The 18,100-nt window shown below is 41.2% G+C and overlaps 1 protein-coding gene across 1 annotated transcript in view; it reads right to left on the bottom strand.

The window, feature by feature from the left end:
• Positions 1-12,448: 12,448 nt before the first annotated feature.
• MON2 (MON2 homolog, regulator of endosome-to-Golgi trafficking) overlaps positions 12,449-18,100 on the bottom strand; it is a 388,187-nt gene continuing 382,535 nt past the window's right edge. The window contains 1 exon segment of the mRNA XM_053719242.1: positions 12,449-13,370. Within this exon segment, the coding sequence (XP_053575217.1) occupies positions 13,207-13,370 (164 nt within the window). The 3' untranslated portion in view covers positions 12,449-13,206.

Here is an 18,100-nt window from a genome sequence, read left to right as displayed (position 1 = left end):
TCCATGGCTAGGACTAATATAAACGCACAATTTTGGAAAAAATCAACTGGCACCTAACACACAATGGTTTGGGCACTCACCACCTCCTATGACCAGACCTCAGCGGAGTAGACTCCTCCATCGCCACTCGGTCAGGAATGCGGAAGGGGAAGAAACTCCGCCCAAGCATAAACACGCAGTCAGCAGAAGCCCCGTGACATCCAAAAACCGCGCCACCGAAATGCGGAAAAACTAGGCCCAATAAAAGGATAAGCAAGTCTAAACCAACAGGCAAATACTGATAACCCGAAGGTTTTTAGTCCTAGGCTGCACAATCACAAGTTCAGAAAAAAGCCATTATGCACTGCATAGAGTAACGCTTCATGTCTCAGCCTCAGAGCCCATACACACATATCCAATGCAGGTTGAGTCACATAAGAAACATAAGAGACCCCTTCCCCGTTCACTAATCCACACTAAGGAGAAATACCTCTGGATTCCAAGATCTGTACTGAAGGTGCCTCAGTGAGGCCCATACTATACTGTCATAATAAATCACATTACAGACAATGTAACAATGTAATAAAATAAAATGATCTTACAGGAATCTACGCCGTGGAACAGGAACACGGCCCTTCAAGTGTGATGAATAGTAGCAGCGCCTCCATCATTGACTCAAGAGAAGACAGCAGGTAGCGAAGCGAAGTTCGACAACGCCAAGTGCTGAAAAGGAGCTGTTAAAACGAGTTGGGATGGTGTCGCAGGGGAAGTTCCCACTGCATCTCCGGACTCTAACTTTCGCCCATGACTTCAACGAGAGGCTACTTAAAACTCCTGTCCCATGTCGAAGGGTAGCACCCTCCATAAGAGACATATTAACAATAAATAAAAGTATAAAAAATAGAAAAATAAGAAAAAACTTCTAACACTTCTCTGCCAACCTCCTGGGACGAAAGGCAAAGAATGACTGGGGGATAGGAGAAGTGGGAGGAGTATTTAAGCCTTTGGCTGGTGGGTCTTTGCCTCCTCCTGATGGCCAGGTTCTTATTTCCCATTAATAATGAATGCAGCTGTGGACTCTTTCCCATTAGGAAGAAAACAGCTTCTGATTGGCGATCCCCCTTGCATGACAACAATGACTCCTTATGCACACATAGGCCAAAATGTGTGTGACGAGGATGTCTCATCATGGTATCAAATCTGTAATAAAATGACATTATTTAACACTGGGGTGAAGCCTCAGCAGCCCCTAAGATTACGTAACTTATTTTCAGACCTCATTAGTGATGTCTAATTGCACTGGAGTTGGGCGGTAATCCCAGCTCAATATCTGTCAAGGCACATATGAAAGGTATGAAGGTCTTATGGGACAGTCTATCTAAAAAATAATTCCACATTAATGTATAAGAACATTGATTAGAAATGTATTTGCCATATACAGATGTGGCGTGAAAGTATTTGCACCCTTGCATTTTAAAGTATTGGTACCCTTGCATTTTAAGAGAAGCACAAGCCACAGTCCTTCTGGGAAAATGTCATTTGGACAGACAAAACAAAAAATATAGCAAATCACAACTCATCCATGATTACAGAAGGAAAAAAAGAAGCTTTCAAAGAAAAGGACACCATCCCTACCATAAAACATGGAGAAGGCTCAGTGATGTTTTGGACTGCTTTGCTGCCTAGAATCTGACACAATCAAAGAAGACTACCAAGGCATTCTGTAGCAAAACAAACAACCCAGTGTCAGTAAGCTGTGTCTCAGTACATGTCATGGGCAGTGTTCCCTCTAAGACCACATTTTGTGAGCAGCCCAGCAGTAAAACAGTAGTCATGGGTCCTCTAGCAGGATAATGACCCGAAACATATCTCAAAAAGCACCCAAGAATATATGAGAAGAAAACAATGGACTGTTACGAAGTGGCCTTCTATTGGTCCAGATCTGAATCCCATTGATTATCTGTGGAAAGGACTGAAATTTGCGGTTGGGAAAGACACACCTATCAAACCCTGAGAAAACTGGAGCAGTTTGCTCAGGAAGAGTGAGCTACAATCCCAGTTTTATAATTGTATAAATCTTATTCAGAGCTACTGTGCTGTGCTGCTAAATATTACCAATTTTTGTACCAATATTTTGTTTTAAAATAATATGTGAAGTCATAAATCAAATGGAAAGTTTCTGTTCTATTACATTTCAAATAAAGAATGGTGGATACCAAATACTTTTGTTAACTTTTATTTAGTTCAGAGAAAATTATGCAATTTCCTAAAAAAGTTTACTTGTATTTGCAAAAACAAAAAGAAGCTTGTTCTTAAAGCTATCAACGTTTTCGAGGTAGCTTTTACATTGCAAGTGAACTGTGGAGCATATGTCCATATGACACATGAAATTGCATTTAGCTTGCTCCTGAGTCAGTGCTAGCATTCTGTCAGGGTGCCAGGAATCAGGCTGAGACAAGAAGTGCAAAAATAATCACACCTTTATCAATAGCAAAAAATAATAAAAAGTCCACAAGTCAAATAACAAGCCAGGAATCAAAACCAGAACTGGTAGTCAGACGAGCTGAGTCAGGAGCCAAAGCGAATAGTCAGACAAGCCGGAATCAGGAACAAGGAGAACAGCAGAGTGAGGAACAAGCCAGAGATCAGGAACCAGGAGGGACGTCAGACAGTCAGGTAATACAGAGGAGCTCTCACAAACAGGTCTGAGACAACGCAAGGGCAAAGCATACTGAACAGAGGCCCTTTAAATAATAAGTGATGACATCACAATTTTGAGACTGCATCCTGTCTCTCACAGATGATGTACACCAGTCTGGCCATAAAAGGAAAATGCAGGAAATGAGCATCATCACACAGTATGCACCAGAGTCAGGAAGAGAGGTGAGTAAAATGTCTGCCAGCAGCACATGGCAAATAGATCAGGGAAAAAACCCTGACAGTACGCTCCCCTCAATGACCCCTCCCCCTCCGGACCGTAGCCTCTCCAGTGAACCAAATACTGTACGCGGCCCCTGGACATACGAGAGTCAATAATGCTGCTGACCTCATACAACTTATGGTTGTCAACAAATATAGGGCGGGGACGAGGCAACACAGTGGTAAACCGATTACAAACCAATGGTTTCAAGAGGGAGACATGAAAAACTTGGAGATGCGCATTGCAGGAGGAAGGTCAAGAGCGTAGGCCACAGGATTGACCGGTCGGAGTTTATTGGAAGGCACACAAAGGTTCAAGTTGCGGGAGGACAGCCAAACTCTCTCACCAACCTGGTAGGAAGGCGCGGGCAGACGCCTACGATCAGCCTGGAACTTTTGGCACTGCATAGAACGATGAAGGCAATTCTGAATCTGCACCCACGTAGAACGGAGTTGCCGGAGATGCTCCTCCAAAGCCGGAATACCCTGAGACATGAATGAATCGGGCAACAAGGATGGTTGAAACCCATAAGTCGCCATGAACGGGGATAACTTGGAGGAAGCATTATTAGCACTATTATGAGCAAACTCTGCCCAAGGTAACAGTTCCGACCAATTATTGTGGTGATCTGAGACATAGCAACGGAGGAACTGTTCCAGAGCTTGATTAGACCGTTCCGCAGCCCCATTGGATTGAGGGTGATATGCTGAGCAGAAGGAAAGCTGGATCCCCATTTGAGCACAAAAGGAACGCCAAAATCTGGAGACAAACTGGCTACCCCGGTCCGACACTATCTCCTTGGGTAACCCATGTAAACGGAAGACCTCCCGGGCAAAAATTGAAGCAAGCTCCTGAGCGGTAGGCAACTTCTTCAAGGGAATGCAATGCGACATTTTAGAAAAACGGTCAACCACCATAAGGAAAACAGTATTGCCATTGGAAACAGGGAGCTCAACAATGAAGTCCATGGAAAGATGTGTCCAAGGACGCTCACCATTAGCAATAGAATGAAGAAGACCCACAGGAAGACGTTGAGGAGTCTTATTCTGTGCACAAACTGAGCAGGAGGCAACATATGCAGCAACATCAGAACAAAGAACTGGCCACCAGAATTGTCGAGTGACAGACCAAATCATTTGGTTCTTGCCTGGGTGACCTGCGGCTTTAGTATAGTGGTAAGTGTGCAAAAGTTTAGTTCTCAGGAACAAAACACTTACCACTAGGTTTCTCAGGAGGTGCATTGGTTTGTGCAGCCAGGATCTCCTCCCCCAAGGGAGAAGTCAAAAAAGTACATATGGTAGCCAAATAGCGCCCATCTGGCCTGTCGGGGCGACAAACGTTTTTCTTCAGATAGATAAGTTGAATTCTTGTGGTCAGTAAGAATGAGCACTGGCACGCTAGTACCCTCGAGAAGATGCCTCCATTCCTTGAGTGCCAAAATTATGAACAGTAATTCCCTGTCGCCAATTTCATAATTGCACTCCGCTGAAGACAATTTCTGAGAGAAGAAACCACACGGATGCAAGGAACCGTCAGGCGTAGGACGTTGAGACAAGAGGGCACCTACTCCAGTCTCAGACGCATCGACCTCAAGAACGAAAGGCAGGACAGGTTTAGGATGAGCCAGAACTGGAGCGGCAGCAAAGACATTCGTAAGACTATCAAAGGCCTTAATGGCAGTAGGTGACCAATGGAGTGGATCATTCTCTTTACGGGTCATGTCTGTGATAGGTTTGACCAAGGAAGAAAAGTTTTTAATAAACTTTCTATAGTAATTGGCGGACCCCAAAAAAAATTGAATAGACTGAAGACCAACTGGGCGAGGCCACTGCAGAACTGCAGATAACTTGTCAGGATCCATGGAGAACCCTGCAATGGAGATAACATAACCTAGGAAGGTTACTTGAGTCTGATGGAACTCACATTTCTTGAGTTTACAAAACAGACCCTTCTCAAGTAGTCTCTGAAGAACCCTTGTAACATCAGAACGATGAGCCTCAAGCATATCTCAACATATCTCGTAGGACATAATTAATAAATTCCTGGAAAACAGCAGGAGCATTACATAGGCCAAAGGGCATTACAAGATACTCATAATGCCCGCTCCTGGTGTTAAATGCTGTTTTCCATTCGTGGCCCTCCTTGATCCTAATGAGATTGTACGCTCCTCTCAAATCAAGTTTAGTAAAGACCATAGCTCCCTTGAGGCGGTCAAAGAGTTCCGTAATGAGCGGAATAGGGTAAGCATTCTTAATGGTAAGATGATTAAGACCCCTATAATCGATACATGGTCTTAACTCGTCACCCTTTTTCTTCACAAAGAAGAAGCCAGCCCCTGCAGGAGAGCAGGATTTGTGGATGATCCCCCGAGAAAGAGCAGCGGCAACATACTCCTCCATAGCACAATTCTCCGCAACAGACAGAGGGTAAACCGGGCTCCGAGGAGGAATGGCTCTGGGTTGCAGGTCTATGGCACAAATGTAAGACCGGTGAGGAGGCAACGAACCGGCACGCACCTTGTCAAAAAATGTCTAGGAACTCTCGGTACTCCTCTGGCAATTGAGATACCGAAGACGTGCACAAGACTAACTGGTTTCCGAAGACAAGTGGAAATACATTGCGGAGACCATGACAAAATTTTGGACCTGCGGCAGTCGAGACTGGGATTGTGCTTTTGGAGCCAGGGATAAACCAGAATAATCGGAAAATGCGGAGAGTTTATCACCTGGAACTGGAGGGTTTCAAAATGGAGAGCCCCAACAGTCAATTAGGATAAAAAAAAAGACACCAATGCCTCAATATCTTTTGGTAAATCTCTGGCAGCAACCTACCTCTGCGGCAAGCGTACGGAACTCAATGGCATACTGAGCAACAGATCTTGTACATTGCTGAATGGACATGAGTCGTTTAGCAGCAGATGAGGAGCGAGCCGGAACATCAAATACCCTTCGAAAGGAGGCCACAAATTCAGGGTAATTTGAAATCACAGGTTTATTAGTCTCCCACAAGGGATTAGCCCAGGCAAGAGCTGTGTCAGAGAGTAATGAGATGAGAAATCCCACCATAGCTCTGTCAGAGAGAAACGCCTGAGGTAACATCTCAAAGTAAATGCCCACCTGGTTCAAAAACCCTCTGCACTGATTAGGATCGCCTCCATATCACTGAGCTAGAGGTGCAGAACCGGACATGCTCCTGGTAGGACTAGGTGCAGCAGTGGAAACAGGAGCAGCCATAACTTGCGGGACACTTCGGTCCAAATGTGCAGTGCGAGTCAGCAGGGTTTGCAGGGATAGTGCAAATTGATCCAAATGGTGATCCTGTTCATCCATCCTGGAAATTATGGCAGGTAAAGGTGGATTATAAGCACCATCAGGATTCATGGCCCTTGCGTAATGTCAGGGTGCCAGGAATCGGACTGAGACAAGAAGTGCAAAAATAATCACACCTTTATTAACCCCTTAATGACCAAGGCCATTTTTCAATTTCTTTCCCTTAAGGACCAGGGCTATTTTTACATTTCTGCGGTGTTTGTGTTTAGCTGTAATTTTCCTCTTATTCATTTACTGTACCCCCACATATTATATTCCGTTTTTCTCGCCACTAAATGGACTTTCTAAAGATACCATTATTTTCATTATATCTTAGAATTTACTATTAAAAATATTATAAAATATGAGGAAAAAATGGAAAAAAACACACTTTTTCTAAATTTGACCCACAAAATCTGTTACACTTCTACAACCACCAAAAAACAAACATGCTAAATAGTTTCTAAATTTTGTCCTGAGTTTAGAAATACCCAATGTTAACATGTTCTTTGCAAGTTATAGGGCAATAAATACAAGTAGCACTTTGCTATTTCAAAACCACTTTTTTTCAAAATGAGCGCTAGTTACATTGGAACCCTGATATCTGTCAGGAAAACCTGAATATCCCTTGACATGTATATATATTTTTTTTTAGAAGACATCCCAAAGTATTGATCTAGGCCCATTTTGGTATATTTCATGCCACCATTTCACCGCCAAATGCGATCAAATAAAAAAAAATGTTCACTTTTTCACAAATTTTTTCACAAACTTTAGGTTTCTCACAGAAATTAATTACAAACAACTTGTGCAATTATTGCATAAATGGTTGTAAATGCTTCTCTGGGATCCCCTTTGTTCAGAAATAGCAGGCTTATATGGCTTTGGTGTTGCTTTTTGGTAATTAGAAGGCTGCTAAATGCCACTGCGCATCACACATGTATTATGCCCAGCAGTGAAGGGGTTAATTAGGGAGGATGTAGGGAGCGTCTAGGGTTAATTTTAGCTTTAGTGTAGTAGGCAACCCCAAGTATTGATCTAGGCCCATCTTGGTATATTTCATGCTATCATTTCACCGTTAAATGCGATCAAATAAAAAAAAATGTAAAATATTTCACAATTTTAGGTTTCTTACTGAAATTATTTACACACAACTTGTGCAATTATGGCATAAATGGTTGTAAATGCTTCTCTGGGATCCCCTTTGTTTAGAAATAGCAGACATATGTGGCTTTGGCGTTGCTTTTTGGGAATTATAAGGCCGCTAAATGCCGCTGCGCACCACACATGTATAATGCCCAGCAGTGCAGGGGTTAATTAGGTAGCTTGTAGGGAGCTTGCAAGGTTAATTTTAGCTTTAGCATAGAGATCAGCCTCCCACCTGAGACTTCACACCCCAGGATCCCTCCCAAACAGCTCTCTTCCCTCCCCCATCCCACAATTGTCCTTGCCATCTTAAGTACTGGCAGAAAGTCTGCCAGTACTAAAATAAAAGGTATATTTAAAAAAAAAAAAAAAAAATTGTATAGCATATTTACATATGCTGCTGTGTAGGATCCCCCCTTAGCCCCCAACGTCCCTGATCCCCCCCAAACAGCTCTCTAACCCTCCCCCTCTACCTTATTGGGAGCCATCTTGGGTACTGGCAGCTGTCTGCCAGTACCCAGTTTAGAAAAAAATGCCTTTTTTTTATATTTTTTTCTGCAGTGTAGCTTCCCCCCCATAGACAAACCACCCCCCCCTCCCAGATCCCTTACAATTAACATTGTCTGCTGATTCCCCCCCCCCCCCCGTCTCCCACTTATCAACTTTTTTCTGTAGTATAGCGGTTCCCACCCGCTCCCTCCCCGTGCACACGCCCGCCCGCCGCTCCCCGTGCGCGCTCCCGACAACCCTGTCCCCGATCCCACCCCCCTCTCTCTTCAATCTTCCATCGATGGCAGCCCACCCGCCTCCCACCCACCGATTGTGGCCATCAATGCCGGTGCAGAGAGGGCCACAGAGCTCTCTCTGCATCGGATGGGGGAAAAATGTTATTGCAGGATGCCTCGATATTGAGGCATCACTGCAATAACTGTAAAGCGGCTGGAAGCGATCAGGATCAGACAAAGTCATGGACACAATCTATTTGGAAACCCAAAAAGGTTACCCTTGTCTGAGGAATCAAGGAACTCTTTGGTAAATTGATCCTCCAACCATGTCTTTGAAGAAACAACACAAGTTGATTCGTATGAGATTCTGCAGAATGTAAAGACTGAGCAAGTACCAAGATATCGTCCAAATAAGGAAATACCGCAATACCCTGTTCTCTGATTACAGAGAGAAGGGCACCAAGAACAAACAAAAGATCCTTGGAGCTGTTGATAGGCCAAACGGAAGAGCAACAAACTAGTAATGCTTGTCTAGAAAAGAGAATCTCAGAAACTGATAGTGATCTGGATGGATTGGAATATGAAGATATGCATCCTGTAAGTCTATTGTAGACATATAATGCCCTTGCTGAACACAAGGCAGAATAGTCCTTATAGTCACCATTTTGAATGTTGGTATCCTTACATAACGATTCAATAATTTTAGATCCAGAACTGGTCTGAAGGAATTCTCCTTCTTTGATACAATGAACAGATTTGAGTAAAACCCCAGACCCCGTTCCAGAACTGGAACTGGCACAATTACCCCAGCCGACTCTAGGTCTGAAACACATTTCAGAAACGCCTGAGCCTTTACTGGGTTTACTGGAATGCGTGAGAGAAAAAATCTTCTCACAGGCGATCTTACCTTGAAACCTATTCTGTAACCTTGTGAATCGAATAGATCCAAACATCTTTGAAAAATCGTAACCTGCCCCCTACCAGCTGTGCTGGAATGAGGGCCGCACCTTCATGCGGATTTGGGAGCTGGTTTTGACTTTCTAAAAGGCTTGGATTTATTCCAGACTGGAGGTTTCCAAACGGAAACTGTTCCTTTAGGGGAAGGGTCAGGCTTCTATTCCTTATTCTGACGAAAGGAACGAAAACGATTAGCAGCCCTATATTTACCTTTAGATTTTTTGTCCTGAGGCAAAAAGGCTCCCCTCCCCCCAGTAACAGTTGAAATTATTGAATCCAACTGAGAACCAAATAATTTATTACCTTGGAAAGAAAGAGAAAGCAACGTTGACTTAGAAGTCATATCTGCATTCCAAGACTTAAGCCATAAAGCTCTTCTAGCTAAAATAGCTAAAGACATATACCTGACATCAATTCTAATGATATCAAAAATGGCATTACAAACAAAGTTATTAGCATGTTGAAGAAGTTTAACAATGCTATAAGCATTATGGTCTGACACTTGTTGCACTAAAGCCTCCAACCAGAAGGTGGAAGCTGCAGCAACATCAGCCAAAGAAATAGCAGGTCTGAGAAGATTACCTGAACATAAATAAGCCTTCCTTAGAAAGGATTCAAGATTCCTATCTAAAGGATCCTTAAAAGAAGTACTATCTGCCGTAGGAATAGTAGTACGTTTAGCAAGAGTAGAGATAGCCCCATCAACTTTGGGGATTTTCTCCCAAAACTCTAATCTATCAGATGGCAAAGGGTACAATTTCTTAAACCTTGGAGAAGGAGTAAATGAAGTACCCAGACTATTCCATTCCCTAGAAATTACTTCTGAAATAGCATCAGGAACTGGAAAAACTTCTGGAATAACTACATGAGGTTTAAAAACTGAATTTAAACGCTTATTAGTTTTAATATCAAGAGGACTAGACTCCTCCATATCTAATGCAATCAACACTTCTTTAAGTAACGAACGAATAAACTCCATCTTAAACAAATATGAAGATTTATCAGTGTCAATATCTGAGGCAGAATCTTCTGAACCAGATAGATCCTCATCAGAAATAGATAAATCAGAATGATGGCGGTCATTTAAAAATCCACCTGAAATATGCGAAGTTTTAAAAGACCTTTTACATTTACTAGAAGGAGGAATAACAGACAGAGCCTTCCGAATAGAATTAGAAACAAATTCTCTTACATTAACAGGAACATCCTGAACATTAGATGTTGAAGGAACAACAACAGGTAATGGATTATTACTAATGGAAATATTATTTGCGTTTGATAGTTTATCATGACAACTAACACAAACTACAGCCGGAGGAACAGTTACCAAAAGTTTACAACAAATGCACTTAGCTTTGGTAGAACCGACATCAGGCAGCGTCTTTCCAGAAGTAGATTCTGATCCTGGGTCAGGTAGTGACATCTTGCAATATGTAATAGAAAAAACAACATATAAAGCAAAATTATCAAATTCCTTAAATGACAGTTTCAGGAATGGGAAAAAATGCAAAAACAAAACAAGCCTCTAGAAACAAGAAGCAACTAAAAAGTGAGACTGAAATAATGTGAAAAAAACTGGCGCCAAGTATGACGCCCACATTTTGGCGCCAAGTATAATGCCCACATTTTTTGGCGCCAAGAATGACGCCCATATTTTTTGGCGCCAAAAACGTCCGCAACACACATACGTAAAAAATTACGCAACCACGTGAAAACTATGACGCCGGAAATGACGAAATTTTTGCGCCAAAAAAGTCTTGCGCCAAAAATGACGCAATAAATTGAAGCATTTTCTGCACCCGCGAGCCTAACAGCCCGAAATTTAGAAAAAAAGTCAACTGAAAATTTTTAAGGTAAGAAAAATATAGATATGCATTTTTCCCAAAAAAATGAAACTGACAGTCTGAAAGAAGGAATACTGATTATCCTGAATAATGGCAGATATAAGTTTAACACATATATTTAGAACTTTACATATAAAGTGCCCAACCATAGCTTAGAGTGTCATGAATAAAATAAGACTTACTTACCCAAAGACACTCATCTACATATAGTAGATAGCCAAACCAGTACTGAAACGAGAATCAGTAGAGGTAATGGTATATAAGAGTATATCGTCGATCTGAAAAGGGAGGTAGGAGAAGAAATCTCTACGACTAATAACAGAGAACCTATTAAATAGATCCCCTAGAGGAAGACCATGGTATTCAAATAGGCAATACTCTCTTCTCATCCCTCTGACGTTCACTGCACTCAGAGGAAAACCGGGCTTCAGCCTGCTGCAAAGCGCATATCAACGTAGAAATCTAGCACAAACTTACTTCACCACCTCCATGGGAGGCAAAGTTTGTAAAACTGAATTGTGGGTGTGGTGAGGGGTGTATTTATAGGCATTTTGAGGTTTGGGAAACTTTGCCCCTCCTGGTAGGAATGTATATCCCATACGTCACTAGCTCATGGACTCTTGCCAATTACATGAAAGAAATAATAAAAAGTCCACAAGTCAAATAACAATCCAGGAATCAAAACCAGAACTATTAGTCAGACGTGCCGAGTCAGGAGCCAAAGCAAATAGTCAGACGAGCCGGAATCAGGAACAAGGAGAACAGCAGAGTCAGGAACAAGCCAGAGATCAGGAACCAGGAGGGACGTCAGAGAGCCAGGTAATACACAGGAGCTCTCACAAACAGATCTGAGACAACGCAAGGGCAAAGCATACTAAACAGAGGCCCTTTAAATAATAAGTGATGACATCACAATTCTGAGACTGCATCCTGTCTCACATGGATGATGTACACCAGTATGGCCATAAAAGGAAGTGCAGGAAATGAGCAGCATCACACAGTATGCCCCAGAGTCAGGAAGAGAGGTGAGTAAAATGGCTGCCAGCAGCACATGGCAAACAGATCAGGGAAAAAACCCTGACACATTCTGAGTAGGTGAAAATCAGCAAATGCAAACACACAATACCAATGGCAGTATGCTCTGCTGGTTGTATGCATTTTAAAAGCTATCAATAAAATAGCGATCATTTATACTGGAACTATTTTTCTTATACAAGTATGCTGCTTCAAATTATCAATGGAATTCAATATTGAATAATTGTGGAATGGCTATATTGAGGTCCATAGGATACACAGTTTAAATTAGCACTAATTTGACTTGATAAATTATATATAGGATACCAACAGTAACATATAGGCTCGAGAGTTTATATATTTTTTTATTTAAAGAGAAATGTAAGTTAATTTTGGTAGTTCTTTTAATTGTAATCTGAATCTACGTTAATTTATTCATTTGGCAGGTATCCTTTATTTCAGAAAGTGAAAGTGGCTTCTTATTTTTGCCTAATCTAACAAGTACTGCCATGGACTGCCATGTAAAAAAAACCAAATAATTTGGACAAGACAACATAGTTTAAATTCCTGTATATTTAACCTAAAATTAGAGTTAAAGAAAATATATAAGATCATTTGGCATTTCATATTGAGATACTTAATTTAAAATAAAAATAAGACAGAATAAATGAACACATTTTTGCTGTAATGTTATGCTCACAAATATGAATAACAATGTGTCCCCAATAAATGAGAAGTTTCTAGGTAAAAGATGCTACTATACAGCTCATTTACTCACTGCAAAAGTATGTATTTAATACTGCCTGTACCAAAATGATTTTAAATAATGGGACAATTTATTAAGAACTGTGCCATTTATTTTACACACAAATATGTCAGTTCTCTTGGTTTACAAAGGCTGTTAACAAAAAATATGGAATGTTATAGTATTGTTTTGCATAAAATTAAGTACGTTGTACTTTTAAAAGGGAACAAATACCAGAACTGTAATACTTTGTTTAATACACCACAGAACCCCAAAATCTCATCAGCCCAAAGAGCTGTAGCACATTATCCTACTGATTCAAATTTATAGTTTACTTCATTTTTTCCCCGTTTGTATTCAGAAGCCCACACTGCTACTCACTCAAGAACATTTATTGAGGTGTAAGCTTGTGTTTATAAAAATCTGAGCTTATTAGTATAGTTAAATGGAGGCCGTCATTGGCTGCTCAGGATAGTTCATGACACGTCCATTTGAAAAAATAATTTCACTTTGAAGAAAACATTCATTGAAGGTAAATTTCCACAGAAATTCTTCTTCAGTCATTGGGTCATGATTCTCCGTTCTGCACCTTAGTTGCTGGTGGATGCATAAAGTCTTTAAATGGTACTAAAGCTTCTTTAAGTGCCGTGCAAACTTCAGAAGAGGAGCACGTAATGCATTCCACTAGTGTTGGATACAGGGATATTACCTGCGCCCACGTGTTACCATCAACTGCAATAAAGCAAAAATCCTTATTATACCACATAAAAAATGAAAGTCACTGTTATCACTGTATATTTTGATTTTCAAATATGTATTAGATCTTAAAAATTTCCCTAAAAAAGAGATAATAAGAAATTAGGCACAGATTAAGTTTTTTTATTTTATTGTATAAAATTGTACCATCACTAATTATACCATTCTAAAATGAGTTTTCACTCACTTGCTGATAACTTGTCTGGGAGATACTGTCTTCTATTATACTAACTGGGGCAGATAAAAACCTTTTACTTAAAGGGACGTAATACTCGTATGCTAAATCCCTTGAAACTGATGCAGTATAACTGTAAAAAGCTGACAGGAAAATATCACCTGAGCATCTCTATGTAAAAAAGGAAGATATTTTACCTCGCAACTTCCTCAGCTCAACAGAGTAAGTATTCTGTAAAAGGTTATATTTAAGTCACTGCCCAGCTGCAGGTTTATAAAAAAAAAAGGAAGAAATAAACAGCAGCTAATCGGCATCAACAGTAATGAGGTTATGAACTCTTTTACTGTGATCTCATGAGATTTCATAGTAAACTTCCTTAAACTGAATAGGGAAATAAGATGAGTGTGCACAAGGCTCACTCCCTTGCCTGTCCCAGGACAGGCATACCGATTTGCTGCTTAAAGTCTTTTACAATGTGGTGTGAATACTTAGGACATTTTGAGGTAAAACATCTTCCTTTTTTACATAGAGATGTTGAGGTGATATTTTGTAGTCAGCTTTTTACAGCTATGCTGCATCATTTTCAAGTGTTTAAACATTTGGGTTAAACACTTTTGTTTAACCCAAACGTGAAAAAACACATACAGTCCAGTAAGAAGTATGCAATTGTTAAGATAAAAACAAAATTTATGCTTACCTGATAAATTTATTTATTTCTTGACACGGTGAGTCCACGGATCATCATTAATTACTGTTGGAAATATCACTCCTGGTTAGCAGGAGGCAGCATAGAGCACAACAGCAAAGCTGTTAAGTATCACTTCCCTACCCACAACCCCCAGTCATTCGACCAAAGGAAAGGAGAGAAAGGAAATAACACAAGGTGCAGAGGTGCATGAGGTTTATATAACAAAGAAACTGTCTGAAAAACAGGGCGGGCCGTGGACTCACTGTCTCAAGAAAGAAATACATTTATCAGGTAAGCATAAATTTTGTTTTCTTTCTAATAACACAGTGAGCCCACGGATCATCATTAATTACTGTTGGGAATCAATATCCAAGCTAGAGGACACAGATGATAAGGGAGGGACAAGACAGGTAACCTAAACAGAAGGCACCACTGCTTGAAGAACCTTTCTCCCATAAGAAGCCTCAGCCGCAGCAAAAAGTAACAAACTTATAGAATCTGAAAAAAAGGATGCAAAGAGGACCAAGTTGCAGCCTTGCAAATCTGAGCCACAGAAATCTCATTTTTAAAGACCCAGGAAGAAGAAACAGCCCTCGTAGAAAGAGCTGTGATTCTCTCAGGAGGTTGCTGTCCAGCCGTCTCATAGGCCAAACGAAGCATACTCTTCAACCAAAAGGAAGGATAAGTAGCCATAGCTTTCTGACCCTTGCACTTGCCATGGAAACAAATGAAGCAGAAGACTGACGAAAATCTGTAGTCATCTGTGGATAGAATTTCAGTTCACGCACACAATCAAGGTTGTGCAACAACTCTCCATATGAAAAGGATTAGGACACAAAGAAGAGACAATGATCTCCTGTGTGAAAACCGTAGGCAGAAAAACTACCTAGTATGCAGAAGGAGAATCATACTGTAGAGCCGAGAGTTCCGAAACTCTCCTAGCAGAAGAAATAACAACAAGAAACAAAACCTTCCACGATATATCTTAATATCTAAGAATGCATAGGCTCAAACGGATCCCGCTGTAAAACCTTAAGAATAAGGTTAAGACTCCAGTGATGAGTAAAGGTCTAAACACAGGCCTAATCCAGACCAAGGCCCGACTAAAAAATTGCACATCTGGCGCATCCGCCAAACGCTTATGCAACAAAATAGATAACCAGAAATTACCTTTCAGAGTACTAGCTGACAAACCCTTCTCCAGAACCTCCTGGAGAAAGGACAAAAACTAGGAATCCTGACTTACTCCAAGAGTAGCCACTGGATTCACACCAATACAGATATTTATGCCATATACTATGGTATTCTTTCTTGACACTGTTAACGAGCCTGTATCAAGGTCTCAATGACCAACTCTAACAACCCACACTTACTAAGTCTTCAATCTCCAAGCAGTCAGCTTCAGAGCAACAAGATTTGGATGAAGGAAACGGAAGTAGAAGGTCCCTCATCAGAAGTAGTCTTCCAGTTGGAAGAGATTACATTTCCACTAGATCTGCATACCAGATCCTGTAAGGCCATGCTGGTGCATGAGAATCACTGATGCCTGCTCCTTCTTGATCCAAGCAATGACTCTTGGAAGGAGACCGAACGGAGGAAATAGGTATGCTAGACTGAAATTCCAAGGGACCACCAGAGCATCTTATCAAGAAGGTCTGAGGATTCCTTTTTCTCGGGAGCTTGACATTCTGCTGAGAAACCATGAGATCCAGCACCGGCTGCCCCCAAATAGAAGGTCAGATAGGACAACACCTCCGGATAGAGTTCCCATTCCCTGGGATGAAAGTCTGTCTGTCTGAGACGCCATCAGATCCAACCACTAGATTGTTACCTAGAAATCTCCAGATGGAGAACCTACTCTCCAGAATGGTAGTCAGACTGTTCAGACAACCACAACCTAATATTCCACTCCTTTAAAGGAGGAAGACAGACAGAAATTGAGGATCTCCACCCACTGAAAGATACTTGACACCTCCTACATGATTAAGGAACTCTGAGTCCCCCCCCCCCCCAGGAGGCCGATGTAATTCACAGAAGGTTACATTGTTGCAAACCCTCTGGGGTATCAAACTTGAGACTTTCAGTTGAAAAAAGCAAAGGCCAAATCTTTATGGTATCTTTGAATAACTTCTTAACTGGAACCTGAAAAACCAGGCTAGAATGCAGCTGAGACCCAACCCTCAATGAAGGTCGTTCTCAATCCAAAATGTTTATGGGGAGAGTAGTCCTTCCAAAAATTATCCTCTGCGATAGGATAGTAAAACCCCCATTTTATTGGGCAAGCCAGTATAGCTGCAGAGGCCTCCAATGGAACTGAGCAAAGGAAAATATGACCATGGAATCCCCATCAAACCAATTCCATACATTGGAGCACTAAAGACGTCCAGATAGGTCACTGCAATACCCCGGGACCAAAAACTGCCCAAGGCCCTTAGAGAATTCTTGAGCTGTGACAAAGCCAACTGGAAGCGCAACAATTGCAAATTCCTTCTTTATCTGAATCAAAAATCAGGAATGAATAAAATTCAGACCCATCTTTAAATTATTCTCTTGAGTTTCCCAAATACAATGTATCTATTGGGCACTTGAAAAGCGTGGCTAATCACCCGTAAGGGTCTTATCGAGGATCAAACTTGCAACCCTTGGGTTGCTACAGAGCTCAGCAACAGTGCCTTAGCATGCTGAGCTATCTGTCCATCTGGCTTTCAAAACGCCTCAGTTATCTGGCCTGCAGATAAAAAATGGAAAGGAGGAACTGCTTCAGGATGGAAGGAAATGACTACTAAGTAGTAACCCTGAAGAACTATGTCCTCGGCCTATCTGGGACCTCTCAATCCACTTTTGAAGGCGGTAGTAAAATATTCTAGAAAAACCAGAACGTTCCCTGGCAGACCAGAACCAAACTAGACTTTACCTTAGTACATAGACACCAGAACGTAGACAGAGAGAAACATTCCACTGTCCAAAGGGTCATTTGTAGTGAATTGCTATCACAGCTGTGCCTGTAATTGAACCTTGAACTCCTGGTTCTAAGCCCAATTTCTCAGTGGACACAGAGAAGCTAGATGTCATAGCTCCCGTAGCTTAAAGTGAAAGTAAATTTTGCTTCAAATGATTCGATCTACAGTTAACATTCATATCAAATACTCAAGTTGATAACTTTTTTTTTGTAAAGTCAAAGTATGATTAAATAATTTATTTTTACCGATAGCATTATGCATTGTCTTCCTCCGCCCTTTCGCCATCTTCCGGGTTTATGCTGGCTTCACTGTTCAACTGACAGACCTGTCATTTACGTCAAGATGCACGCTCGTAGACAAGGAAAAATTTGCGCATGCGCAATTTGACGATCTACGCTGAGATACATACTAACAATGAATCACTTGATTCAATGTTTAGTATTGTGTGAACATTATCTCTGCAGTGCGGGATTCCCTAAAGAGTCTAACCCTCTAAACTAATTATGTGAGTATATTGATTCCCTTCTTTAATGCGCATGCGGCTATCGTGAACTTGCTTTAAGAGACAGAATGAATTCTGTCTTAGCCGCATGCGCATTAGAAGCCAATGGGGGAACCAATCGGTTAGATAACGATGGTTTCGTCACAGCCACATAATTTATTTTTTTTAATCATGGGTGGAGGAACGCATAGTGAACTGTACACACTCGGAAAGTAAAAAAAGGTATTTAGACAACCATAACAAAAAAACCATGAATTAAACTTCAGTAATTGCGGATTATAAATAGCGCAACCTCTGAATTAACTTTCACTTTAAGAGCTTTTCTTCTCAAAATGGATCAGACAAGGCATTGCGCCAATAAGACGCTGCTACTACTTTAGG

Source organism: Bombina bombina, chromosome 6 (genome assembly GCF_027579735.1).
Source record: "Bombina bombina isolate aBomBom1 chromosome 6, aBomBom1.pri, whole genome shotgun sequence".
NCBI lineage: Eukaryota > Metazoa > Chordata > Amphibia > Anura > Bombinatoridae > Bombina > Bombina bombina.
Note: the sequence above shows the minus strand (reverse complement) of the source record. Positions and strands in the feature narration are given on the sequence as shown.